The 27,736-nt window shown below is 35.9% G+C and overlaps 1 protein-coding gene across 9 annotated transcripts in view; it reads left to right on the top strand.

Moving 5' to 3' along the window:
• Positions 1-27,736, top strand: part of TCF12 (transcription factor 12) — a 393,213-nt gene that overhangs the window by 342,516 nt on the left and 22,961 nt on the right. For 6 of the 9 annotated variants that reach the window (XM_027553905.1, XM_027553909.1, XM_027553907.1 and 3 more), the window contains 8 exons: positions 827-932; positions 1,978-2,117; positions 2,380-2,524; positions 3,189-3,253; positions 11,724-11,802; positions 20,351-20,424; positions 21,427-21,498; positions 22,253-22,459. In XM_027553905.1, coding sequence (XP_027409706.1) covers positions 827-932; positions 1,978-2,117; positions 2,380-2,524; positions 3,189-3,253; positions 11,724-11,802; positions 20,351-20,424; positions 21,427-21,498; positions 22,253-22,459 — 888 coding nt within the window. The remainder of the gene's footprint in view (positions 1-826; positions 933-1,977; positions 2,118-2,379; positions 2,525-3,188; positions 3,254-11,723; positions 11,803-20,350; positions 20,425-21,426; positions 21,499-22,252; positions 22,460-27,736) is intronic. The other 3 variants (XM_027553908.1, XM_027553913.1, XM_027553912.1) reach the window with 1 other exon arrangement.

The raw sequence follows: 27,736 nt of genomic DNA, 5'->3' as shown, positions 1-27,736 counted from the left end.
GGTTCACTTTTACAGATCATCATCACCTTAAGTGTTACATATTTGTTCTTGATTTCAGTAGTCATAAAAATGGTTTGATCATGTTTTGATCATTATAGTTATTTGGCTGCCCATTTAGTTTTTCAGAGAAATGACAGTGTTGGCCATTTGCCAGTTCAAAATGTTTATGCTTTGCTTATCTGAAGCACAGGTTTACCAAAGGAAATTAGTACTGCTCTGACATATTAAATGACATTCTTCTGAAAGCTGTGCCAGAGTTGAAAATGTACTAGAAGTTAAAGAATTAAAACTGCTCAGACTTTAGCCAACCCTACTAAGTTCAGGAAGTTTCTGAACAATTACATTGTGCTTTTCACAGTTAACTTTTAATAATAGTAAAGAATAATAACATTTAATCCAGTTCATTTTGATTTTAATAACTCTTGTGGAAAGAATGAATTTTATGAACCCAAATTTTATTTCATGCTATAGTCAAAAGACTTTTGTTTCCACTAGGTTTTGAATCATGAGCCTATATGAATTTATGTTTTGTGAGCAGAGTCAACATTTGAGACTTTATTTAGTCACTTGGAATAATTGTTACACGAAGATTCATTCCAGGGATATTTAGAATGTTTTTTTTCTCTAGTAACCAGCTAAAAACAAACGTGTAGATAGTATCCAAGTTAGACATAATTTATGATGATTTAAGCAGCTTTGAATTTGTCATAGGCCTTTTTAGATATGGATAGGCCTTTTTAGGCCCTTCCGGAAGTGTAGCACTCATTTTACATAAGTGGTATGAGAGTAATTTACATTTTAATTAAATTTCCTGTTTAATTTTAAGGTATATGCACCATCCCCAAATTCAGATGACTTCAACCGTGAATCTCCTAGTTATCCATCTCCCAAGCCACCAACCAGTATGTTTGCTAGCACTTTCTTTATGCAAGGTAAGTACTACCAACTAGTTGTCAAATATTACAACAGTTATCTATTATATATTAGCTAATATTTTTAAGTTGTGAAGAAAGAGAATATCTATATAGAAGTTCAGACATTTTTATCTAGATATGTTTGGCTGAAGCAAGTTAAAACTTAATTTTAAATTTTTCTATTGCTAATTATTGTTGAGTGCAATGTAGTTGAATTATTCAGCAAAGCTTTGGCGTGCTCATCTAGTATTAATTGAATTTAAAAAGGACTTCAGTTGAAAAAAGTGAGTAGAGCTGCTCTTTCTTTTTTTAGGATTTTTAAATGTATAAAAGCTATTAACAATTTTAGTCTCTTGTTTAAATGACAGATTCATAACACTCCTAGAATTATCAGTGCAAATAAAAAGGTGAATATCATAGAATAGAATTAAGACTTTTAAGAGAGAAAAAGCATTGTAATTCTTTTAGTTCATGTCTAGCAAATCATTTTTATTTGATCTGTGATTTTAGACTATAGAGAGCAATAAATTGCTACATAAATTGGTCCTTGACTTTATATTGGTGAGTGAAGTCATTGCCAGCACACTTCATTTGAAGGCTGACTATAATAGAGTCATTATCAATTACTTAGGTTCTCTATAAGAGAAACTTCTTTATTCTAGTTTGAGAATGTTTGATAAAATATACATTGCTTGTTATAGATTAAGAACTTTTTTGTATATTTATGGATATACCATTTAAGCAAAAGTTTAATCCAGCCTGTCCCCAAATTTTGGATTTGTATTATCCTCCCTGATATGAATTCAGATCTTGTGAAGATTTTTATAATGACCTGCCTACTACAGTTTAGATTTCTTCCCTACCTCCCCAACTATAAAGCTTTATTCCTTCACTTAAAATAGTAACTGTACAGTTTGGAGGGAAGAAAACTATATGGAAGACTAGATTGAAAAGAGGAGGAAAGACATATCCAGAGAGTACCCGTTGAAGTTTTTTTGTATCATCAAAATAAAAGAAAAAATTTTGGCTAAGGAAAGTTCTATATTTCTCTTTTTTGTCTTAGATGGGACCCACAATTCTTCTGACCTTTGGAGTTCATCAAATGGGATGAGCCAGCCTGGTTTTGGTGGAATTCTGGGGACCTCCACTTCCCACATGTCTCAATCCAGTAGTTATGGCAGCCTTCATTCACATGACCGCTTGGTAGGCCTTAACACATGACTAGGGTGCAGCAACACTTTGTCCTTGGATTACAAGTGTAAGATTTGATTCTGCCAAAACTTCTGAGTGTTGAAATACTCTAGGCTTACTTCATGCCTTTTGAAAAAAGTAAATGACAATAGTAGGTGTCTTCAAGCTACAAATTTATGATGTTCTTTATAAGCTATTGTAGCAGTTGCCCAGTTGTGTGCTTATTATTGAGAAAATGTATTTATTAGATCATATCTCTTTTCCTCTTTCTTAGAGTTATCCTCCACACTCAGTTTCACCAACAGACATAAACACAAGTCTTCCACCAATGTCCAGCTTCCACCGCGCCAGTACCAGCAGTTCACCTTACGTTGCTGCCTCACACACTCCTCCCATCAATGGATCAGATAGCATTCTAGGTGAGCTCTTTTGGGTTGGCAAAACTCCCTAAAACTGAACTTGGGCATTTTTAGTGAATCCCATTTTTTTATATATGAGATATATATATATATACATACACACACACACACACACATACACACTTGTTCTTTTCATGTTTTTCCCCAACTTTATCAAGATATCATTGACATATAACACTGTATAAGTTTAAGGTGTACAGCGTAATGATGTGACTTACAGACATCTTGAAATGATTATCACAATAAGTTTAGTGAGCATTCATCATCTTATATAGATATAAAATAAAAGCAATAGAAAAAAATTTTTTTCTTTGTGATGTTAACTCAAGATTTACTCTCAACAACTTTCCTATATGACATACAACAGTGTTAGTTATAGTCATCATATTGTGTATTACAGCCCCAGTACTTACTTATAACTGGAAATTTGTACCTTTTGACTCAACATATTTTTTAGTATTGAGTTTAAGTGTGAAAGAAAGGAAGAAAAAAAAGTTTCTGTTTTTCATTAATCCATCTTTCCTTTAGTTTACTATTTGCTGGTTTATTGTGACAGATGTGCAATAACAATGGAGAAAACCATTGAAAAAATGGCAGAGTGCTAAAAAGCATGCCTGCTCACTTGCTAAACTTCTTGATTTGTTTTCCTATTTGAAATACTCAGGAACCAGAGGAAATGCTGCTGGAAGCTCACAGACAGGTGATGCACTTGGAAAAGCTTTGGCATCTGTGAGTATTGATTTTACGTATTTTGCTGAATGATTTTTACACTGCTGAATTGCAGTGATTTGATTTTGTGGGCAGTGTGTGTCATAGTTAAAGGATATAGTTATAACAGGACCATTTCATTACTCATTTAGAGCTATTCTCAGTTTGTATTGATTTGTACTGCCCTTATAATAACTCATGGAATACTTCCCACCTGATTCCCACAAGAACTGTCTGTCCTTCTAATTTCAATTTAAATATCTGTTTTTGTCTTAATGGAACAGATGTAGGGAAAATTTTAAAAACTCCGTCATTTTAAAGCCTAAAGGACAGATTACTGAGATTAATTGTTAAATCTGTTTATTAGTTTTAAACATATACTTTGTGAGTTACGCGTTAAAATAAGCCAAGTGGAGCCAAGAAACGTAGCTCAGTTATTCTTCTGATCCAGAGAAGGAAGTGCTTTTATAAGGATTTTTTTCCTAAGATGGAAGGTATTTTAATATTTTTTAAAAGGAAAAAATAATCATCTCCTGCTGATTCATTCAAGGCATAGGAGATGAGAGCCTTTCCTAAAAGCAAAAAAACAGATTCACTGAGGAGCCCATGCTAAAATGAGTAAAACTGATATGAAGGAGCCCCATAATATTTTCCTCAGCGACTAGTTTACATCACAACCAGAATGTTAATGACAAAGCAGTGGTTTGCTTTAATAAAGGTTTTAATGTCTGATCCTTAAAACATTAAACTGAAATCTATTCTTTTGGGAGAATGTTTACTAGTAATTCATAAAGATTCCAAATCTAATTTTTTAAGAGGCACTTCTCCTTTGTATTTTCCAAAGTTTCTCCTGAGGCGTTTTCTTTCTTGTTTCCTCCTGAGTGATATGGCTCGGAGGTTTCTCAGAGTTGTCTTACTTATGTTCTTCTAGCAAATGCAGTTAACTCTGTCAAACATATTTGCTGCTGTTCATAGGGAACCTAATGTGTGGATAGTAGGAAGCAGCTGTTGAACATTTAAGGAGATAAACCTCTTTGTGTATGGTTTTATGTAAATATTCTCTGTCCACAGCACTACAAGTTTTTCTTGAGAAATGAAGCCAGGTCAGATTCATCTCCCACATAGTGGTGGCCCACACAAAATAGAGCTCAGTAAATGTTCATTGAATTCAGTCTTGCATCATATGAGAAAAATGATGATAACAAAACCCACAAAAATATCATCTGTAATTTGTATGTTTACTAGGTGCTTGGCACTACACTAGCATTTACATGCTTCATTTCATTTAATCCTCAGGAAAGCGCTGTGAGGTTGGCATTACTATTCCCATGTTACAGATGAGGAACTAAGGTTTAAAAGGTTAAGTAACTTTGGCTCAGAAAGATTAAATAACTTGCTCTCGGGATCACCTAGCTAGGAAGGGTAAGGCCTAGTATTAGATTAGATCTGCTCTGGCTAGCTTCACTTACTCTGTACTTCCAGAAAGACCAGTGCTACAGTGACTGTTATTTTATAAGGTGTTGATGAAGGTTAAAGGGAGTTGTCTCACTTTTTCTGAACTTATCCCATGTGGTGAAAACTACCTACTTTGAAAGAAAATTATTCTGTAATATTAAATGAGTGCCTCTCAGGTATTTAATTTACTTGCTAATTTCTTCCTCTGATTTGTAAGAATTCAGTAGCAAATATTTCACATGTAGAAAGACAAATAACATCTGAACTTTTAATATTAGGCAACTTAAAAAAAAATACAACCTACATTTCAGGGGCTTTTTTCTCAAAATTATTTTGTTCACTTTATTCAAGGAAAACTTCTTTAAAGCGTCCTTGGCAGATAGGCAGGCAGGAATTTGTGATGTTCTTAGTGGTCCTTCAAGCTCCTTTTCAGTTACCCTTGAAGTCCTTGACTATTCTCCTATATTATAACCAATATACTAGCTGAACCAGTTGGCATTTGGAAAAGAAAATCTAAATCCAGTGTAAGTGGAAGCTAGGGAAGAATGTTTAATCTAGTTAGTGGGTGGGCTTTGGTTGTCATGGAAACTCAGCTCTGTCATCCTGTGTTGTTACTAGGCAGGAGCAGCCAGGTCATTCCATAAATCATTTCTGTCATAGCTGACGGTGATGCATTCCATCTGCTCCATCACTGCATGCCATAGTCTGCACACTTCAAATCCTTTCCTTCAATCCATCTCCTTCCCTTCTCCACACCAGACACCTCCCCCCAACGTATTCTTTCCCTAACTTCCATTGCAAACTCATATTTGCTTTAGTGCTGTCAAAATGTCCTGAAAAACAAAAGCATTACATTGGGGAAGGATTAGAAGGAGGGATTAGAAGAGATGAGGAGAAGGAATTTTATGAGAATTACAGTTGAAAGTCTGACATTCATATCAGAATTTTTGATATTAGGTATTACAGATCTTTGGAAATTGTGACCATGAGTATTTGAAATTTTAAGTTCTTTAGAAAGTGATGTTTTAAATTACAACATCCAGGTTTAGATGGAGAAATGCTATGCTATTGTCTTTAGTACTTATTTCTAGCTCCCTGAGTGTCTGATATATGTCTTAGATGGTCTTTCATGTGTGAAACATCAGAGGGTACAACCTTTGTTCTTCAGTTTAGGTATTAAAGAGCACACAGAATACTGTGTGATTAAACATGGAAGGCCAGATAATACATTTGCAAAGGTTCCTTTATTTTAGGTTTAAGCCTGGATAATTGTGGTCTTAATCTCAGGATAGCTAGAAAGAGAATTGTACATGAAAGTATTTACACAAAGTTCCCAAAGCCCTATGGATTATGCATTAGTTTAGATAATAAACTAGGGTAGATAGAAGGGAAGGAAAATCTGGATATTCGTGCCATTTCAGTGTTTCCCTGAACGTTTGCCAGACAATAACCCTTTAAGATTGTGCCCATGGAGAGTTATATAGAGGAAGAAACATCTGGTTTATTTCAGTGCTTAATACCATATCAAAACACTTGGTCTTTAATTTAGAGGAGATCAAACAAGAGGACTGTTTAACTTTGTTGATTATATCAGACTTCTCTGTGATAATTTATGTTTTGATTTCTACCTCAGAGCAAAGGAAAGAGAGAGAGAAATGAGATAGAGAGTGTGTATGTGGGTGTGCGTGTATTTTAATCTGGATAGTTAAATGGTCAGTAGTCTCTAACAAAAGAAAAGAAAATTCAGGGAAGTTGACGTTTAAAAGTTATTCATGAAATAAGTTTCTTTGTTCCTTAGACTCAATAACATTAGCATAATAAAGATTAACTGAAATGTGCACTGTAGTGCTTAAAAAATTGGGCTCACAGTTCCAGGGTTGGGCTTGGGAGCACTCCATTGTTTCTTTTTTGTCTGGGGCCCTTTTCATTAGCCTCTGGCTTATTGGCACCCTGCTGATTGGAATAGACCATGACTGATAGGAGGAGGAGCCTCATTTGTTGCAGTAAAATGAGGCATATTACCGTTTAAGCCTGGCAGAAGGTATTGGGAGTTATTCATCATTGGTCATTTAACAGTATGAGGACCATGGACTGCATGCAGAATGAGTTCTTATTTGTTTTTATGCTCCAGATTCTAAATCACTCCCATCCCCGTTTTTTAAGTGAACTGACTTTTTTCTTCTCTCTTTTTATTTTCTTTCGAAACATCTATGTAGGAGTTCTTCAAGGTCAGAAAGTACAAAAAGTAATGTATTCCTGATTTAGAATGCTCTTCATCAAGAAAAGCCTAGGTTTAGAATTTCTTAAAGTAGCACAACAGTTTCTGTGGAATCTGTATAGTCTGTATGTGATTTGGTAATAGAATAAATATACAAAGGTTAAGTTTAATGAAATCATCTCTGATCTATAAGACTGTGTTATTCTGCTGTTTTAATATTGTTGCTCACGTACACATTCCTTTTATGAAAGTAAAAGGGACAAGAAAAAGTCCTATAATTTTCCAGGCTATCTGTCAGTTCAGGAAAAGTATTAATAATAATTGTCTGTCATCACTTTAATTTAGGGCAAAGTAGAACCAGGGAGTGTGATGAGTGAGTGGAGAGAATGGCTTTTATTATACAAATGGAGAATGTTTTTGATAAAAATATCAGAAATTATATGTTGATAATGTTTTTGGTCCTGCTCCTGTTTTCACAGTGATTTTTTTTTAAAAGCTCACACCCATTTTATATGTAATATCATTTTGTTTAGTCATTGCAAGATGGTGATAAATAACTCTAAAATATAAACTTCCTTCTTTGAAGAAACCAGTTCTTCACATGCTTAGGGATTATTTAGCTGTAATGGCAGAGTTATCAGGGAAAATAAGGATTAATAGTCTGTTTATACCCTCAAAAGCCCATACCTGCCTAATGATGTGGTGTGGACAGCTTAGTACATCAAGACTAGTTCTCCAAAATATTGGAACCTTACTGTATTGTTGTTCTCAAAGCTTATAACCATAAAACTAATATGTAAGTGAATTCATCTTTGTAATAGTACTTGTTTCTCCTCTTAGGTATTCCTGTTACTGAACCCCACTATATAAATGCTGAAATAAATACTACTGTTTGCTGAATCCAGCTTTTTATCAAAAAGTATTGTAGCAAATTCCAAGTGCAATTTAATCGCTCAGGTTTTTGGTTTTTTGTTGTTTAAGTGTTGAGCACCTACTTGTGCAAGATAGTGACAGACAGTGATGGATTTAGTGTTGAACAGTGTAAGGTCCCTGCCTTCAAAGACTTTGTAGTTGAGGAGAGAGATACAAAAATGGTAATACAAAGCATACTGTGAAGCAAAAGACCAGAGAGGTAACGGATTGCTACCCTGCTAGGTCAGTGGTGAAGAATCTACCTGCAATGCAGGAGACGCCAGTTTGATCCCTGGGTCAGGAAGATCCCCTGGAGAAGGAAATGGCAATCCACTCCAGTATTCTGACCTGGGAAATCCAATGGACAGAGGAGCCTAGTGGGCTGCAGTCCATGGGATCACCAAAGAGTTGTATACGACTTAGTGACTAAAACAATAACAACAAGTTACTCTAAGAATATTAAGGGAGGTAAAAGTGAGTGTAAATGGGAACATTATAGTTAAGTTGGGCCTTGACATGTTTTAGAATCCATCAGGGAAAAGTTAAGAAACAGGCCTTTTGAAAGGACAAACTGTGCTCAAAAAATGAAAAAAATACATTGTATATAATGTTTTATGTAAATTATAAGGTAGAAAGGCTTTTTATGACCAGATTGTGGAATACGACAGATGTCACTCTGTTTTCTGTCGTCGGCAACGGAAATTGCTATGTGGGGTTTGTTCAAAACTGGCTGAGGGCAGTAGCTCAGTGAACTGTGTGTGGCTGAAAGAGAGGGAGTAACTGAAGATGTAAAAGCTTGAATATTGAATAGCTCAGCCGCTTCTTTTACTAGAGCTACAAGTTCTAGTAAAAGTTGAAGTAGTGTCACGGCGATGAGAATGTTTATGCTTCTCCCAAAAACACTATAGAGAGTTGTGGGCATTGGTGTCTGGTGTGAAGCGCAGAGGGGCAGGAGAAGGGAGAGGGTAGTGAGAGTGGTTTTGGTGACCGTGAGAATGCTGGTGCTCACTGAGATGGAGAAAACAGAAGAGTAGAGATGAAAAGTTGGGGAAGCTTGCGGCGGTGATGCAAAGTTTGCATTTGGACATACTGAGCTTGAGATGAAAGAAAGATAGGCCTAGATGGAGCTGTACAGCAGCTAGGATAGAGGTGTTCACTTTGGAATCGTTCACAGAGATGTCATAGTTGATGCTTTATAAAGAATGGTATTACCAAGAGATAAAACACAGGTAAATAGAAAAGGAAACTGAGCCTGGAGTGCTCAGAAAACATACATTAAGTGAACTGCAAGAGTAAAAGAAAGAAGGACCCTAGGTAAATACATCCAGGGGTTTAAGAGGTACTCAAATGGCAACTTCTTAAGCGGAAGATACCATTCATTCTTTTAGCAAGTGTTTGTTTACCAGCACCATTTTAGAATCAGAAGCTAGTGCAGAAGGCTGTGTAATTCGCATTTGTCTGAATAAGACAGAGAAGTCCTTACTCTCTGAAACATACATTCTATTAGGGAAAAGGGTAAAAGAGACAGATGATAGACAAGAAAACAAGTTTAGACAATTAGGGATTAATGTAAGCAGTGTGAAGAAAACAAAGCAGGGAGGTATGACACAGAGGGAATGCTATTTCTCCAGTGCTTTCATGCAGTTAATTCATACAGACAAGGAAATTTAAAGTCAGCAAGTAGGTCTAGTTTATGCTAGTCAGAGTTTTGCATGGAACTGGAACTTCTCTCACTCCTCAGCCACCCACCATCAGTGCTATCAATCCTTCCCTCCCTTACCAATATTATAGTCAAGACATATTTCATAGTAGTCAGCATCAGTTGTTCATAAAAGTTATAATTATATGCATCTTAAATACAGGAAATAATGATTTACAAAAATAAAGGGATATGTTGAGATGTTTTTGTTGGAGTTTGGTAACCTCACCTAATTTACTTATGGTTGAAATAAATCACTGTATGTATTAGGAACCAAAGTATAACCTTTTCGTTAATTTTCACATGTGTGAAAAGTAACAACTTTTAAAAGGTGACCACTTTGACAGCTTAAAACCAACAACACTGATGTTATAGCATACCACTTCCTTATTACTAAGTCTTCCTAAAAGTCTTTTGACATCTTCTTGATAACTCTGTTTTTCTAAAATGACTTTGCAACCTGAAGAATTCCCTGGCAGTCCAGTTGTTAGAACTCAGCACTTCCACTCCTGGGGGCTTGGGTTCAACCCCTGGTCAGGGAACTGAGATCCTGAAAGCTGCATGGTATGGCAAAAAAATAAAACTACTTTCCAATCTGTATATATGACTTCTAGATTGGCTCTTCAGAAAGAGTTGGTGTGTAAAAGAGATTTCCAATTACAATTTAATAACATCAAGCAAATTGATATAGAAATATTAATTTATAATCAGTGCTTAACAATTTAATTAGTGCTAGTGTTTGATGATTATGGCCTGTAGAATTTTGTTTTACATGGGCCTTTCATAGTATCTGGCTTTTTCAACATATTACACTGTCTTTAAAACCAGTGCTGAGACCTCTTATATGCTGTAATTTGGGCATCTTTAAATTTATTAGAGCTCTCAACTTATTCAGAGCAAGATTATTTCTATTGGATGACACTTTGCACCCACAAGTAGTTTTCCTTTTTAAAATATTTGGCCACAGATTCTCCAAAGAAGTTGATTTATCTGCCCTAAGTGCTGAGATGATTTATGATTCCTATTATAGTAATGGGACTGTCCTAGAGAAGAGCTCCTGGGAATTGTTGGTATATGGATTAGGGAGGCATTTTAAATGTTTATGGCTGATTATGTAGCTTGAATGAATTTCTGTTACTATTTTTTTTTCAGCAATGTGAAATAAAGTATTGCAACAAAACCTTTAGCCAAAATACAAAAATATATGCATCCCTATATGTTAAACTCTTAGGTGGTAAAGTCTATAAATTACTTGGGGAACATTTTTTGAAGAACTTCCAGCGTTTTTTCACTTTCATCAAAGGTTACAAAATATCCTTTAAAAGCAAGTTTAATTTTTTTTTTTTTTTTACAATCCACATCATTAGGAGCTAAATTTAGCAAAAATGTTAATCAAACAGAACTTTTTAAAAGAAATAAGGGGTAACTTTTTTTAAATCTTTTTTTTTGGGGGGGGGGGCCTTTAAAACTATTTCAAGGACTGCTGCTGCTGCTAAGTCGCTTCAGTCGCGTCCGACTCTGTGCAACCCCATAGACGGCAGCCACCAGGCTCCCCCATCCCTGGGATTCTCCAGGCAAGAACTAGTCTCTTCAAAAAATAACAGTTTCCTAAAATTATTTTTGGGGCTTCCCTGGTGGCTCAGTAGTAAAGAATCCGCCTGTCAGTGCAGGAGATGCAGGTTTGATCCCTGGGTCGGGAAGATCCCCTGGAAAAGGAATGGCAGTGCCTAGAGAATCCAATGGACAAAGGAGCCTTGAGGGCTACAATCCATGGGTTCATGAAAGAGTCAGATACTACTTATTGACTACACAGCAACAACAAAGATTATTTCTAATAGATAAAATTTATTTAGATAGTATATTCTAGAAAGATTGATTATCAAACTTGTTGATTTTATATTTATGCTCACTTCTTTTTTGTTCTAGCAATTGGAAATTTAAATTATTTTCAACTAGGATAATAAAGAAGTAGCTATGATCTGTTTATTCCTCTTGTTTTAGAATATTTATGATACTCTTTAATCCTATTTTAAAACTGAGACTTCTATAGTTTTTATGTAATGGAGTAGTCCTAAAATTTATTAAACAATTTCTCACTCATGAGTCTTAAGGGTGGCATCTTAGACTACAAAAATATCTCTGTGCCAGTGGATTTACATTTTTGCTTTTGTCACATATTGATGTGTTTGTCTTTGTTTTCTGGTTAGATTTATTCTCCTGACCATACCAGCAGTAGTTTTCCATCAAATCCATCAACACCAGTTGGATCACCCTCACCTCTCACAGGTAAGCTTTTGTTTTATATAACTACTTGATAACATATATGGGGCTACTTGAAAATATTTGAAGTTTACTTTTCAATAAAATATAGTAAAGACTCACACACACAAAAATCATTTGTTTTGAGAAAGCATGTAAAAGAGCCTTCTCCTGAGTTCATTTTGGAGAATGTTCAAATATTTGCTATTTGAATTATTTGTTTGTATCTCCTTTGGTTCTTAAAATAATTTGCAATAATTAAATTATTGCAACAGGATAAAAAATAAGGCTAGGCAATTGAGATGAAAGTAAAATATAGAGAAGGAGATAAATTTAAAAATTTGATAAGCTAGCATAGAAAATAAAATAATCTATTTAGAAGTACATATGACTTATTCCTTATTTTTAAGTCCACTGAGTTATATTTCACATATATATATATATATTATGTGGAATATTGGAGGGTTTTTTTTTTTTTGCTGAAGAAAACAACTCATGAATGTGGGTGAATATTGTTAGTAGAGTTAAATAAATGTTCAGTCTTGTGTTGTGCTTTCCTTTTTTTTTTTAACAGCAGCTTTAACAAGTTCCAGATAGTATCCTACAGTATAAATTTGTTGAGATACAATTGTTATTCATGTAAATAGGAATACTTCAATTTATTAGAAATAAAATTACAGGGAAATGCTTGCATTTGTTAAGCTATAAAACTTGGAATATATTTTCCTGAGCATTGTTTGGAGAAAAAGCATGCTGAAGAAGAAATGTATTCATTCTAAGGAAAAGACATTAGACAACTGGGTAAAAATTGCCATTTTCCTCCAACAGTTGACCTCAGAAACAATTCTGTATTCCTGATCAGGTCACTAGTTCAGGCCATGTGGCATTGTTGTTGCTGTCAAGCCTTTTTGCATTGTTCAGGATTTCTGAAATTCAGGGCTCTGATATATCAGGGCTCTGGCTATCACCTGTGCTCTGTGAGTTAGCCTTGTGACTCTGCTAAGAAGCATTCCAGTGTGGAAATGATGAACTGCTGGCAGCTGCTTTCAGCTATTAGTGGTTCTGCCACTTTCTCAGACACCATGGCTTCAGCTGTCTAGTAAAAGTAGAACAGCTGTTCCCCGTATAGACAGGACTATGAAAGACCCATTGACTTAGAGTTGTTGTTTAACAGAGGGATGAAATTACAGGAACAATGATGTAACTTTAACCATATTCACTGTCTTGGCAGAGTTTTACTGAAGTTATCAGTGTTATTTTTGCCACAGCCCATTCCACTTTTTCATCTCAGGTAGCTATGTTGGCCCTTACTATATGTTCCCACTGCCTCTTCTTCTCTGCCCAGTAAGATAGCTATAAAGTGTCCTTTGGTTTTCCTGAACATTGGTTGGGAAGGCAGGCAGCAGAGATGCTCAGCATCTGTGAAGGAATATCAGAAAAATGAGGAATCAGAGACTTAGACATTTTTCAAAAAATAATGGTCCAAAGTAAAATCTCACATTTCCTCCTTCATTTTTATTTGATATTTAATGAATGGTATCCTCTTTCTGCCTTTAATTCAGCTGATAAATGAAAATCTGTGAACTGTTGGATTATGTAGTGAAGGTAATAATAGATTTCTTTTTCAACTCAGTTGTCATACTCAAAGAAAAATATTTTTATATATTCGTGTTGAAGTGGCAAATCAAAGACTAATTTTATACAGGTGCATCTCTCTCTCTCATCTCCTATCTAGTGTTTTCTTCTTAAAACCACATACACACACATATCCCCACACACATATCCCCACACACATATCCAGGATTGACAGAGCAGACATGGAAAGGGAGGAGGAAAAAGGGAAAGCACTGTGTAATAAAGTTTTCACAGTTGAAAGAAAAGTGAGTAAGATAGAGCAAACCAGAGCTCCTAAATAATATGTGCAAATTATTTTGTACTTTGTGTGGCAGTGGCCCATTGTTGAAAGTAAAATATCCCACCCCGTGTGCTCTCTGCTGCTGCTGCTGCTAAGCCACTTCAGTTGTGTCTGACTCTGCGTGACCCCATAGAGGGCAGCCCCCCAGGCTCCCCCATCCCTGGGATTCTTCAGGCAAGAACACTGGAGTGGGTTGCCATTTCCTTCTCCAATGAAAGTGAAAGTGAAGTCACTCAGTCGTGTCCGACTCTTAGCGACCCCATGGACTGCAGCCCCCAAGTCTCCTCCGTCCCTGGGATTTTCCAGGCAAGAGTACTAGAGTAGGATGCCATTGCCTTCTCCACATGTGATCTCTACACTTGCCCTATTTCTTATGCTTGAACATCAGTCCAACTCAACACAGACCATCTAAGAATAGTTACAACATAGGCAGTTTCTAAGGCATTCATCATTCTTGTTTAAATCCTGCTCATGTTCCTTGGGAACTTTTCAGTAGTAGTAATAATAGAAAATGCTTATGAGAAAAAAACATCTAAGATGATTATAATATTTTAGTTAAGATACTTCAGGCTGAAGGAAAGACAAACTCTTGTCTGGAGTGGATTACATAGTAAGGAGATTTGGGATATCTTGTATAAAGCCTATAGCAGGGCAAGTTCCTGGACCAGTCTGGACTCCTGCTCTATTTCTTTGAAATTCTTTCTCAAGATGGTGGCAAGACAGCAGTTAAAGATACTACATGTAGTATCTTTACTACATGTAGTATATAGATATATATACTACATGTAGTATATGTATCTATATACTATGTAGATATAACCATGTCTCCTGTAAGAAAAGTGAAAAGTGAAGTCAAGTCACGCAGTTGTGTCCAACTCTTTGTGACCCTATGGACTGTAGCCTACCAGGCTCCTCTGTCTGTGGGATTCTCCAGGCAAGGATACTAGAGTGGGTTGCTATTTCCTTCTCCAGTATTTCTTTGAGCCCCCTTTTTGGGGGAGGGAGCAAGAATACTGGAGTGGGTTGCCATTCCCTTCTCCAGGAGATCTTCCCTGGGAAGATTGAACCCGGGTCTCCCACATTGTAGGCAGACGCTTTACCGTCTGAGCCACCAGGGAAGTCAGAGGACCATCTGTTATATGTCTTTTCAGAATCTTTCTCCGGAAGCCTCTTCAACAGGTTTTCCCTCATGATTCGTTGATCAGTACTGGGCCTAACAGTTACTTAACAGAAATGAGACCACCATATTTGTCTTAGTTGTTAGGACTTATCCCAAGAGCTAAGGTAGAATTACTCTTTGCAGGTTCACAGTAGGAAAGGATAGACACCCCGCCACCTTCTGAACAAAATCTGGGCTCTAGCAGCAAGGTATAAGAGAAGTATGGCTGTGTCTAATACAGTTGTCATTTGAGAAAAGACATGAGTATTTCAATTAAGAGAATGTGTTTACTAAAGAAACTTGGAAAGCAGACAAAACCGTTCTTTACCTAATTCTGGAATATCAGTCAATAAAAGTCTAATAACTGCAGCACTCAGTAGCAATCTTTGGAACACCCGCAATAAAAGCAAAGAGGATGGGGGCGAGGAGAGATAGGGAAGATTCCTCAGTTTGGACTCATTTCATCAATGAGATACTTATTTTTGTCATCTGTCAGTATGCCTATTTTTAAAGCAGTTAACCTGACTTCAGCAAGTTTTCAGTTTAGTTGAGAAAATAAGAAATAAACACATGAAAATAGAACCATCAGAATTCACTCTAAACTACAGTTATCCAGATACATTTCATAAAGAGAGTATAAAGGAGAAAGAACTTTCTGAGTTTAAAAGAAGAAGTACTACAGAGGTCAAGATGTGGAAAGTGTATGACCTGTTCATTCAGAGTTACTGAGATGACTGATCATGAGCTCTTCATATATGAAGAGCTTTGCCTCAAATGGGAAGGTTGGCTGGGGCCAGATTGCAGAAAGCAGAGCATTCAGTGCTGCACTGAGGATTGTTCAACCTTTTCTAAGGTTGCAGTGTATCATGAAAGTTTGAGTTTAGGGTGAGATTACAAAGAGAAACAACTAACAAAATAAGAAAATGCATGGTAAATAGTCCTCAGAATTTCTCTCAGCCACACAAAATGATGTTATCTATTCTTTAAATTTATTAACCAATTTTATTAGGGTGGTGTATTACTAAATCCCAGTCAGAGCAAAAACAGATCCAAAATACTAGGTGAATTTTAGATTTAGTGATTACAGAAAGCCTTTCCATATTTTCTAACCAAATAATTCGATTCTCTTATCCTTGTCAGCTAACTTGTTTTCTGAAAATAGTAAATTTCAGTGCTAGGTAATAAGTTTATTATAATCCTTCTTGGATAACAGCTAACTTTTGGGGGTGGTCACTAATATAAAGCTCAGGGCAAAGCCCAGGACAATTACAAAATCTGTTAACTATATAAACAGTTGAAAGCTTGCCCTTATCTAATAGAAGAATGTATAAGCCCAAAACCTCTACATATGTCTACAGCCAGGTATCACGTGACAGGGAAGGAAGGGAGGAAATAACCTATTCTCTGGGAAACCCCTTAGGTTTCTGCCCTTTGCACTTTTTTTCCATTATTTGTGTAACAGTGCTACAGCTGGTGAGTACAAACTAAAGATAATGATATCAAAATGATTCTAAATCGATCTGTATATTTTATTCATCCAGTAGGTTTTAAAAAGACAATGATCCAGATCTGTCTAGTGTCAAAAGTATTCTGTAGCATTGTGGTCTCTGTGTAGAACTTGAATTCCTTTCACAACCCCACAGTTCTTATCCATGACTAATAGGCCATCAGTAGGCCAGGATTTGGAGAAGGCAATGGCAACCCACTCCAGTACTCTTGCCTGGAAAATCCCATGAATGGAGGAGCCTGGTAGGCTGCAGTCCAGGGGTCGCTAAGAGTCGGGCACGACTGAGCGACTTTACTTTCATTTTTCACTTTTATGCATTGGAGAAGGAAATGGCAACCCATTCCAGTGTTCTTGCCTGGAGAATCCCAGGGACGGAGGAGCCTGGTGGGCTGCCGTCTATGGGGTCGCACAGAGTCGGACACGACTGAAGTGACTTAGCAGCAGCAGCAGCAGGCCAGAATTACAAAAGTCTGTGTGTCTTTTTTCATCATTGGTTACATGATTGGTTTCTTCATCACAAAGAAATAATAATAATATTTCATTGTCAGAAAGATCTTTTAGGCTCACAAACCCTGTGTGTTCGTATCTTTTACCTCATTGGCCTTGTAAAGGCAGATTAAAAACAAAAACTAAAAAAAACTGAGTACCTATTTTATGGTGAGTATTCTAAACTAATTGATAATACGTATCAACCAGAATGCAGGTCCACTGATTCTCAGTATCCATTAAACTTCCATGCCCTTTTTTGAGCTTTACCAGACATAGGATGGCCTTTGTTGAACTAATGCAGTCTATCTTAACTATCCAGCCATCCCCTTTGTGACCAATAGCATGAATTTTTTAAATGACTGAGCTTTAAAGAGCTCAGTTCATGAAATACAGCCTGGCATTTGTATAAAATTCAAACAGATATAGATGATTTAACCATGTTAGTATTCTACTTTAATCAAGTTTGTCTCAAGTGGGGCAGCCTAATCTATAATTTTTTTAAAAAGGTTTGAGTATGTGTATGTTTTTCCAGTTTAATAAATTAACATTTTGAAGTAGACCATAGCATAAATACTTCATGTCACTATCAAAAAATAGTGAATATAGGTGATTTCTTACCTGAGTAACTCTGTGCACACATCTCATTCCTCAATACTAAGCTACTAAAGAACCACAAAAATTGCGTTTTGTAAAGCAAATGTGTGCTAACAGTTCTGAGTATTTAAACATAAAACTTGCGTTAATGATCCACACAGATTAAATGTCCTGTCACAGGCTGATCACCCAAGGATGTTGGGCAAAATGGAACAAAATGATTGAAAGTAAAATATTATAGGGCTTTCCTGGTGGTCTAGTGGTTAAGAATCCACCTGCTAAAGCAACGGACACAGTTTTGATCCCTGGTCTAGGGAGATCCCACATGCTGTAAGCCCATGTGCCACAACTACAGAACCCGGGCTCCATAGCAAGAGAAACTATGTGTTGAGAAGCCTGTGTACCACAATGAAGAGTAGCTCCTGCTCACCATAACTAGAGAAAGCCTGCACCTGGCAACAGAGACCCAGTACAGTCAAAAATAAACAGATAAATCTTTTTTTTTTTTTTTTAAAAGGTCTTGCAGTCCCTTCTTAAAAAAAATATATATATATATATATATTAAATATTAAGGGAAACTCTTAGTCTTGCGGTCCCTTCTTTAAATATATATATATATTTATATTTATATAGTAAACATTAAAGGAAACTTTTAAAAATAATTTCAGTTATTTTTAAAAATAGATTATGATTAACCTCTTATCTATATAAAAATTCAAAATCCTACATTAGTTTTGGAAAACATCACCAACTCGATGGACATGAGTTTGAGCAAGCTCCAGGAGTTGGTAATGGACAGGGAGGGGAGGCCTGGCGTGCTGCTGTCCATCGGGTCACAAAGAGTCAGACACGACTGAGTAACTGAACTGAGCCGATATACTGAAATCAATGGTAAAGTGTTATTTTATTTAAAAGATTTTGTCTTTGGCCCTGCTGGCTCTTTGATGTGGCAAGAGGACTTTCTCTAGTTGCAGTACTCACTCAGGCTTCTCTTGCTATGGAGCACAGGCTCTAAAGCACACGGGCTTAGTAGTTGTGGTGCACTGACTTTTCTACTTGTGGCAGTCAGGCCTTGTTGCCCCGCAGCATGTGGGGTCTAAGTTCCCTGACCAGGGATCGAACCTTCATCCCCAGCCTGAAAAGGCGGATTCTTAACCACTGGACCACCAAGAAAGTTCCTGGTTCTTTTTATATGAATTCTTCATGTAGTCAGTTACTGGATTTTTCTGATTGCTAAATTCTACTTGCTAAATGTAAAATTAGCCCACATGCTTCTGTTTCAATGAGTAATTTTAGACTGTCCATAATTTGTGTAGTTAAATTATGATTATATTTGTATGTCTAGCAGGTTACCTTTAATGGACAGAATAATTTGTAATTTGCTTCCAAGTAAAAGAAATTGTTAGTTGATGAAGTATATATAGCATATATTTTTCTTATAATTTTAATATTTAAAAAGTTTTGTATAATCGCATTTATAATTTACATATTTACTAAATATGTAAATCATATTTAGTAATATCCATATGATTAGAAAATATAATCAAGTTATTAGGAATCTTATGTATCCAACTTTTCAACTTAACAAAATATAAATGATTAATAGGAATACAAATACTAGATTGTTCAGCTAAAGTGAACTATAATAGTTCTGATTTACCTTAAGTTTTTAGTTTCCTAAATGTGGCAAATTAACCTAAAACAACAAGCTGTGGTGGAACATAGTTGCTGCGATTCGTGGGGTCGCAAAGAGTTGGACAGGACTGAGCAGAACTGAACTGAGACAAATTAAGTAAACATTCAACTTTTCTAACTTTAGATTTCTAATATAATTCAGTTTGTTACTGAAGCTTTGGTTAAGAACAATACTATGTATTTAATTGAATGGTCTTCATTATTTTATATAAATAATTTATTTTCAAATGCAGTTATGAAATAGTAAAGATTTTTGATCAGTTGTTTTGTCTTTTTCTTTTTAAAGCTATTTTAAGACACTGCATTCTCCCCAGTACATAAATTAGTCTTTTTTTTTTCTTGTGTTTTTTTCTTTTTATTCTTTCTGTTCTGAACTTGTATCCTTTCTTTTTGTATCCTTTTTTAATAATATTGCTGCTTTTCTAAAGTTGAAGAGTAAACGTTTAATAAAATTTTCATGATAATATTTTCCAACCTAAATATGTTTTTATATAAATTATGTTGGGAAAATTTTTAGCAAAAAAACCTAAATGTATTTTCGGTCTTTTGAAATTGGTGCATTTGTGTGTTACTAGAGGCATAAATCAGTATAACCCTTTAGAAAGTAATTTTGGCCTTAATGAATTAAGGATCATAAATATGTTCGTACCTTTTAACTTAGAAATGCTATTTATCCTTAGACATGTTCCCCAAAAGGAAAACACAGCATTTTTTATCATTCATAATATAGTGATACTCAATTACTATTCATAATAGCCAAATGAAAGCAACCAAAGTGTCCAGCAGTGAGGTAATGGTGGTTAAGCAAATTATGATGTAGAGAATCAGGTGAATATTAATGTAAATCATTAATAGCATTATCATAAAGACTGTAAAATATGATAGAAGGGCAGAATTTAAATTATGTATATTTTAAGTACATTTTCTCAAGATTCACGTGCATGTGGACAAAGTGTGAAGAACATGTAAACATAAAAGTAGTTACATGTTAAAGTATAGTTTATTCCCTCAACTCTCTCCATTATTTTAATAATGAAAAAAATTTTAATGCGTTGGGCTTATCAGTAGCCAATACCATGCTGAAGACTGAACAAAAATTTTCACATAAATTTGTACACACTTAGCAATAGTATATCTTTGCCCTTTCCTTCAGAACATTATCAAGATCACTGAGTTAACCAAGGTGTGTGGGTGCTTTGGGGTTTTGTTTCAACAGGTACCAGTCAGTGGCCCAGACCTGGAGGTCAAGCTCCTTCATCCCCAAGCTATGAAAACTCACTCCACTCCCTGGTAAGAGCCTCTGAGAAACATACAAGATCTATTTCGTCTAATAGTATGGAGTTGTTTTTTGTTTTTTGTTTTTTTTCCCCAGAAAATCTTGAGTAACAATGAAAAAACAGTAGGATAGCATTACACATGAATTCTTTGCTAACAAATGGCCTGATTTAGCTGAACAATATGAGACACATCGGGTGTGCCTTTTGCCATCTGTTCTTTGGGACATTGGTTTTAGGACAGCTGGTTTTAAAATAGTGTTATAGGATTCTTGCTTCTTTGACAGATCTAGGGTTTAATTTTACTGTAATTTTATGTTTATATGTAAAGGAAGTTTAAAGGGAAAAAAACCCAGAGACCAAGTAAGAGAAAATTAGTTGAGCAATGCAAAATGATTGTATTTTACTCTTTCTCATATGATACTGCATATAGTTGATTACATTTCTATTAAAAGTTTTAAATGCAACATCAGTTACTTTTGTCATGAAGAGTATTGTTTTCCACATTCTCTTTTTATTAAAAAATGTGTAAATTGTATTGATAGAACCATAGACAAACAAGGCAGTAGAATAAAGGAGCCTGTCTAGGTATTGAGCATGAAGAATTTGTGGTAGGATGTTAACTACTGTTGCCTTTCTATGCTTACCACAGAATTACGAAGCATTATAAAAACAAACTAAGGATGACTTGATGGAATGCTAAGTCATGCTATTCAGTAATTCCAGGTTGCAAATAGAAAAGTTCTTTTTCTGTGACTAACAGAACATTTTAAATTAAAGGAAAGTTTTCTTCTCACATTTAAGCAAATATAAGCAATGTGTGCTATTTAGATGCTAACCTTATAACTTTGCTGTTAAATCCCAGCCTTCTCATACCTTAATACAAAGTAGATCTTGCAGGTCTCCGCGTTAACTTTACTAACATGTTATGCTGACATGCACATCAGCTATTTCCTCATCTCTTTTGGAGTTAATCTTAACCTGTGCTTTGCCTCCTGTTCTGTCTTGACTTTGCCAGAAAAATCGAGTTGAGCAGCAACTTCACGAGCATTTGCAAGATGCAATGTCCTTCTTAAAGGATGTCTGTGAGGTACTATTTCTTTTAGATGGTGCCTTTTTTGTGTTTCAGTTAATTATACTTCCTATTATCCATTTAAAATCTTCAAGCCTGTGCAGACTCCAGAGTCTTTTAAAATCAAACAATGACTATTTTCGTTTTTGTAACAATATGTAAGAATAGGCCTTTGTTCTCATATATTGTTGAGTATGATTCTTTTTAAAAGAGCTCTACTGGCATGTGCTTTTGGTTTTTTAAATTCTAATATGTTTGTGTATGGGGCATGTATATATCCACAGACAGATATCATTTCATCAGTTTTGGGAAAAGAGCACATTTGGATATGGTCACCATTTCAGATAGGTATTAAATATTCACTTAAAACAAAATTACAACTTAAATCTGATGGATTTGAGGACCCTTCCCCAAGTTGCCCTCGTTTTGATGTTAAAATACAGGTTATCTTTTTTATCAATGATAATTGAATGCCAGATACTGTAGAGTAGCCTTCAGCTTTTGTAGATGCTAAAAGAAATAACCTCATGCTAGACTGATAAATAGATTTTAAGAAGCAGTGATTTGCTTCTGAAGCTTTGGTAATTTAGCATAGTTTACAAATATCCTTTCTTTGATTGTTTATTTATAATACAGGTAGTTTCTTTTGAAGCTACTTGATGTTGCATATTCACTTGCTGTCTTCTGTATATCCCAAAGTAGAAATCATAGCAATTTAATGCATGCAACAGATAAAAGCAGTAACCTCCATGTCTTCTTTCAATCCCTACAGCAATCTCGGATGGAGGATCGTTTGGACAGACTGGATGATGCTATCCATGTGCTGAGGAACCATGCCGTGGGACCTTCTACCAGTTTGCCTGCTGGTCACAGTGATATACACAGTTTATTGGGACCATCGCATAATGCACCAATCGGAAGCCTCAATTCAAACTACGGTGGATCAAGCCTTGTTACAAGCAGTCGATCTGCTTCAATGGTAAAATAGTGCTCATGCTTTTTGAAATAACCCGTGAAGCATGTTTTCCTAAATGTCTTTTGTGAAATCTTTTAGGGAGAGGGTCCTTCTTTTTATAAACAAGGTAGATTGGTTTTTAAGAATTTCTTTACTGTTTTGGACAGGGTCATTGGCTGAGCATATTTGACCTTAAAATCCTGCTATGATCATGTGCAAAAAACAGAAACTTTATACAGAGATCATATTAGCTTAAACTTGAATTTTTTTTTTTCGGATGTATAATAAATTGATGGAACATTGAAACAATGTGTAGAAAGTCTTCATAGCAAAAGCAAGAAAGCAAGACTGATTTTCACAGGTTCTGGTATTGAAAAACTGTTTAAGAAATTTGGAACCAGCCTTCAATAGAATGGAACACAATAGTATTTGTACAAGTCCAAATTTAAGTTTTTTTCCCAAAGAAAAAAATGTGAGGTAGTTTTGAGAATGGCTGTAATTTAAGTGACAATGAAAGGAAACGATTTTAGATTAACGCCTGAAGAGAATAAAATCATTCAATCCATCTTTTTAAAAGCATAGTAATTCTTTAAAGTAGGGAAAAGTAGCATTCTGCAGCCGTGCAAATCGAAAATTCTGTGTTGAATGTCTTATTTTTTATATAAATTATGTTTTAAAGTAATGAAGCTTTTTTTGAACCTGCTATTTAATTGAAACCATGTGTTTGCATGTTTATATCATGGTTCTTAAGATTCATTGCATGCTGTGAAATATTCTCCTGTGAAACAGATTTCTGACTGTAAACCATGTGATCAAGGCTAACACTCAGCTATCATCGAAATAATTAGGCGCCCCAAATGCTGAAGTCTTGTGTTCTGTAAAATAGGATTGGTTCCAGATTTTTACATTCACATGTCAGGGAGCCATTTATATTCATTTTGGAGCTGCTGAAGTAAACATCAAACAAGGCTGCCTGGTTTCCTAAGAACAATGTTTTCAGCGACATGGGTGACGTTAGATGCCTGCATATCTTAACAACTGTAGATGCCTGCATATCTTAACAACTGTGTTTTTGTTTTTTAATATCAGAAGATCTTAAAATTTCAGTTCAGTTCAGTCGCTCAGTTGTGTCTGACTCTTTGCAACCCCATGAATCGCAGCACGCCAGGCCTCCCTGTCCATCACCAACTCCTGGAGTTCACTCAGACTCACGTCCATCGAGTCAGTGATGCCATCCAGTCATCTCATGCTCTGTCATCCCCTTCTCCTCCTGCCCCTAATCCCTCCCATCATCAGAGTCTTTTCCAATGAGTCAACTCTTAGCATGAGGTGGCCAAAGTACTGGAGTTTCAGCTTTAGCATCATTCCTTCCAAAGAAATCCCAGGGCTGATCTCCTTCAGAATGGACTAGTTGGATCTCCTTGCAGTCCAAGGGACTCTCAGGCTTTTTTAAAATTAACTTTTGTTGCTGTTGATAAACTAATAAATGCAAAAACATTTATAAATTACTGAATTCATATAAATTTAAGGCAGTATTTTTATCACTACTAGTGATAGTAGCAAAATAATTTTAATATTATAATAAGATAGCATTTGTTGCAAATATAAATTATTACTTTGCTGAAATACCATCTATCCTTATTCAGAAGAAGGACTTGTAAATCCTCACCTCTTAATCATTTTTAATTCTTCATTGTTAATAGCTCACTGCTCCTACTTCACTTTATCTGCTACAACATTTGATATATCTCTGCTGCTGCTGCTAAGTCGCTTCAGTCGTGTCCGACTCTGTGCGACCCCATAGACGGCAGCCCACCAGGCTCCCCCGTCCCTGGGATTCTCCAGGCAAGAACACTGGAGTGGGTTGCCATTTCCTTCTCCAGCGCATGAAAGTGAAAAGTGAAAGTGAAGTCGCTCAGTCGTCTCCCTCTCTTAGCGACACCATGGACTGCAGCCTACCAGCTATATCTCTGGATCCTCTTAAATAAATGTAGAGTTTGTATGAAATGGAACTTCTGTCTTTGGGAGGTTGTTTTTATCAACTTTGGATACAAGTTGGAAAAGAAATTTTTCAAAATCCATTCTTCCAAAGCCATATAAAAACCTAGTATTTAAAAGGACTTGTAGAGGGGAAATTTGTTTCATTAGATATTGCCCTGAAACTTGTAATTAAGAAAGTAGCTTCCATTATATCCACTAGGAATATGCTGCTTGTTTCAGAGTTGCCAGAGATATTCTTTAAAAAGGAAAAAAACTGAAGGTAATATAGAAAAAATAGAGTTCTGAAACATGAGGTGAATCTGACATAGTCTGAGAAGCAGCACCAGTGCTGCAGCAACTTAGTTGCTTATTTTATCTATCAAGGTCTTCTTTCAGTTTTTAGAACCTTCTTAGAGAACACAGAGCTGGGGAAAATCTGCCAGGATCTGCTATATCCAACCCATCCAGATGTAATCACTAATGAGATGGAGATGCAGATGTTTCTGCCAGGCTTACCCTCAAATATTATTAACTGACAAGATCTGACAGTGTCAAGTGAGTCAGTATTAAATTCCCATCCTTCTGAAATGAACTTTTTAGCTGTGAATACTCATTTCTCAGTTTCAGCAAAAGACCAAAGGATGGAATGAAATTAAAATCACAGTCAGCCATTGACTGTCCCAGCTAAGTGTTAGGCATATTGTTGAGGAAAATTTATCCTGGTGGCTGTTATTCATGTCTGACGGCTTCCATCAGTACTACCAGGAGCCTTGCTTACATGCCTGACAGCTTTTTTCATGTTCTGAGAGAGTGTGTAATTTGGAGAACATATTGTTGTAACTATTGCCAGCCATCTCCAAGAGTTAATCTCCTGCCTGTATGTGTCTCACCTTCATGTATTCTAACTGTTAATGACTAAGAAATGACACAATTTTACATTCTGGAAACACTTCTTTTTTTGTCTTGCTTAACTTTCTGGTAGTTTATGTTTTTTTCCTCTGTATTAACATAAATTGTTATTTGGGGGGCTTCCCTGGTGACTCAGACGATTAAGAATCTGCCTGTAGTGCAAGAGACCTGGATTCGATCCCTGGGTCAGGAAGATCCCCTGGAGAAGGGAATGGCTTCCCACTGCAGTGTCTTGCCTGGAGAGTTCCATGGACAGAGGAGCCTGGTGGTCTACAGTCCATGGGGTCGCAAAGATACTTTTCCTCTGTGTTAACCTAAGTTAATATTTCTTAGACCCCTACAAATGGAGGTTTACATGGCCACAGTTACAAAGTAACCACAGAAATAGCAGTTTATCAGCAATTCTGTATCACCATTTAGAATCTGTAAAGTCAACTTCCCTCAATATTTAATTTTCATCATTCCATTTATTTTTCTGTAGAGAGTAGAACTAGTCTGCTAAACCTTTCTAGGAACTCCATAGAACGTGCAAATAAAATCTTTGATGTAATGGATTTTTGTTCTCCTGGGCATTTATTAGAGGTCACCATTTTAATTCCAGGTTTTGAATATGATGTTACTTTCTCTCCTAGCGTTATAGACAAGAAGAGCCAGAAACTTTTTCTGTAAAAGGTCAGATAGTAAATATTTTCAGCTTTGCAGGGTATATGCTCTGTATCACAATTACTTAACTCTGATTCAGTAACATGAAAGCACCCATAGGTGTTACAAAAACAAATGGGTGTGTCTGTGCTTTGATAAAGCTTTATTTATAGAAAGGACCTCCTTTATTAGCTTAAAAAAATAAAATAAAAAACAGGACCAGATTTGGACCACAGACATACTTTGCCAGTCCCTAGTTTAGAACATAAATTAGCTTCCCAGTGTAGGAAGTGAGAATTAGCAAGGTTTTTTTTTATTTTTCTTTTTCTTGGCACCTATCGCTCTTTTCATATTTCATTTCAATCAGTAGTTTGGGAGTTTTGTGAAGTAGTTGAAATATTTAAGGTGAGCCAGAATTAACTGAGAGTAGAAGACGACGACTTGATGGCAGGATAAAAGTAATACAGAAAGTTCTGCTCTCAACCTTCCAAGTGCTTCCAAGATTACTAGTGATATGAATTCTACATGGGCAGGTTAACCAAATAGTCTCCTTGATCACAGAAGTAGCTTTGTTCCTGAGAACTTTTCCTGACATTATCAGTTACAAGAAAAGCACTAAGATCATCTGCAGCTTATAGTAATGATTTGTAGATAAATTTGTCTTTCATAGATGAAATAATTACTATTTTTATTACTATTTTTTTATTTCACACAAAGATAATAAGACTACTACCTGCCAAAAATATTAATAGGGCTCAATATCAGAAGACCTAACTTTGTTGTTTATTTATTTATGGCTGTGCTGGGTCTTCGTTGCTCTGCGGGCTTTTTCTTTAGTTGCAGCAAGTCTATGCGGGCTTTTTTCATTAGTTGCGGAAAGTGGGGGCTACTCGCAGTGCGGGGGCTTCCCACTGTGTGTCTTCTCTTGTGGAGTACGGGCTCTAGGGTGTGTGGGCTTTAGTAGTTGCAGCTCTCAGGCTCCAAAGCACAGTACTTGTGGTGCACAGCCTTAGTTGCTCCACAGCATGTGGGACCTTCCTGGATCAGGAATTGAACCTGTGTCCTGCATTGGCAGGCGGATTCTTTACCACTGAGCCACCAGAGAAGCCCCCTGATTGTTGTTTCTTTTAACTGAACAAACTTGACTAGCACAAAAGGTTAGGATTAAAAGAGATTCCAACCACAGAAATAACATATTTTAGGTATCAATATACACAATAATTAAATATCCTGAAGATTATTATATCAGAAAAAAAAGCTAGTAATTGGATAATTCCTACTTCTTCTCATATAATTAGTGTAGCCTGTCTGCCCTAGTTTCAACATTTCCTCTTACTTTTGAATAGGGTTAACGTTTTCATTTACTCAATTTCTTATTCCCTTTCAGTATTTTTGACAGATTCTCCATATCCTCTTAATCCAAATATAAAATTAAGGCTTTATCAGACACTGTTATTAGCATGTGATGTATCATTTAAAACACAAAATCAGGATTTTTAGAACTACTGAAATGTGAGCACTGTACAGACTATAGTTTTGCTCTCATTTACTTAGTCTAAGAATGAGCTCTTGGAATAAACTGCTGACTGGAAAAAAGTTAATAAGTGGAAAACTGAAAAGGAATGAGACTCATTGATTTCATTTAGGCATTGCAAAGAGATTTCAGCAATATAAAGTTATCGTACATCACATCTGTTTATGGCTGTAATATCTAAAATACCAAGGCCCAATGAGATAGCTCTGTAGCTCTTTTATCTTTAACACAAAGTA

This window comes from Bos indicus x Bos taurus, chromosome 10 (assembly GCF_003369695.1).
Source record: "Bos indicus x Bos taurus breed Angus x Brahman F1 hybrid chromosome 10, Bos_hybrid_MaternalHap_v2.0, whole genome shotgun sequence".
In the NCBI taxonomy this organism is placed as follows: domain Eukaryota; kingdom Metazoa; phylum Chordata; class Mammalia; order Artiodactyla; family Bovidae; genus Bos; species Bos indicus x Bos taurus.
Note: the sequence above shows the minus strand (reverse complement) of the source record. Positions and strands in the feature narration are given on the sequence as shown.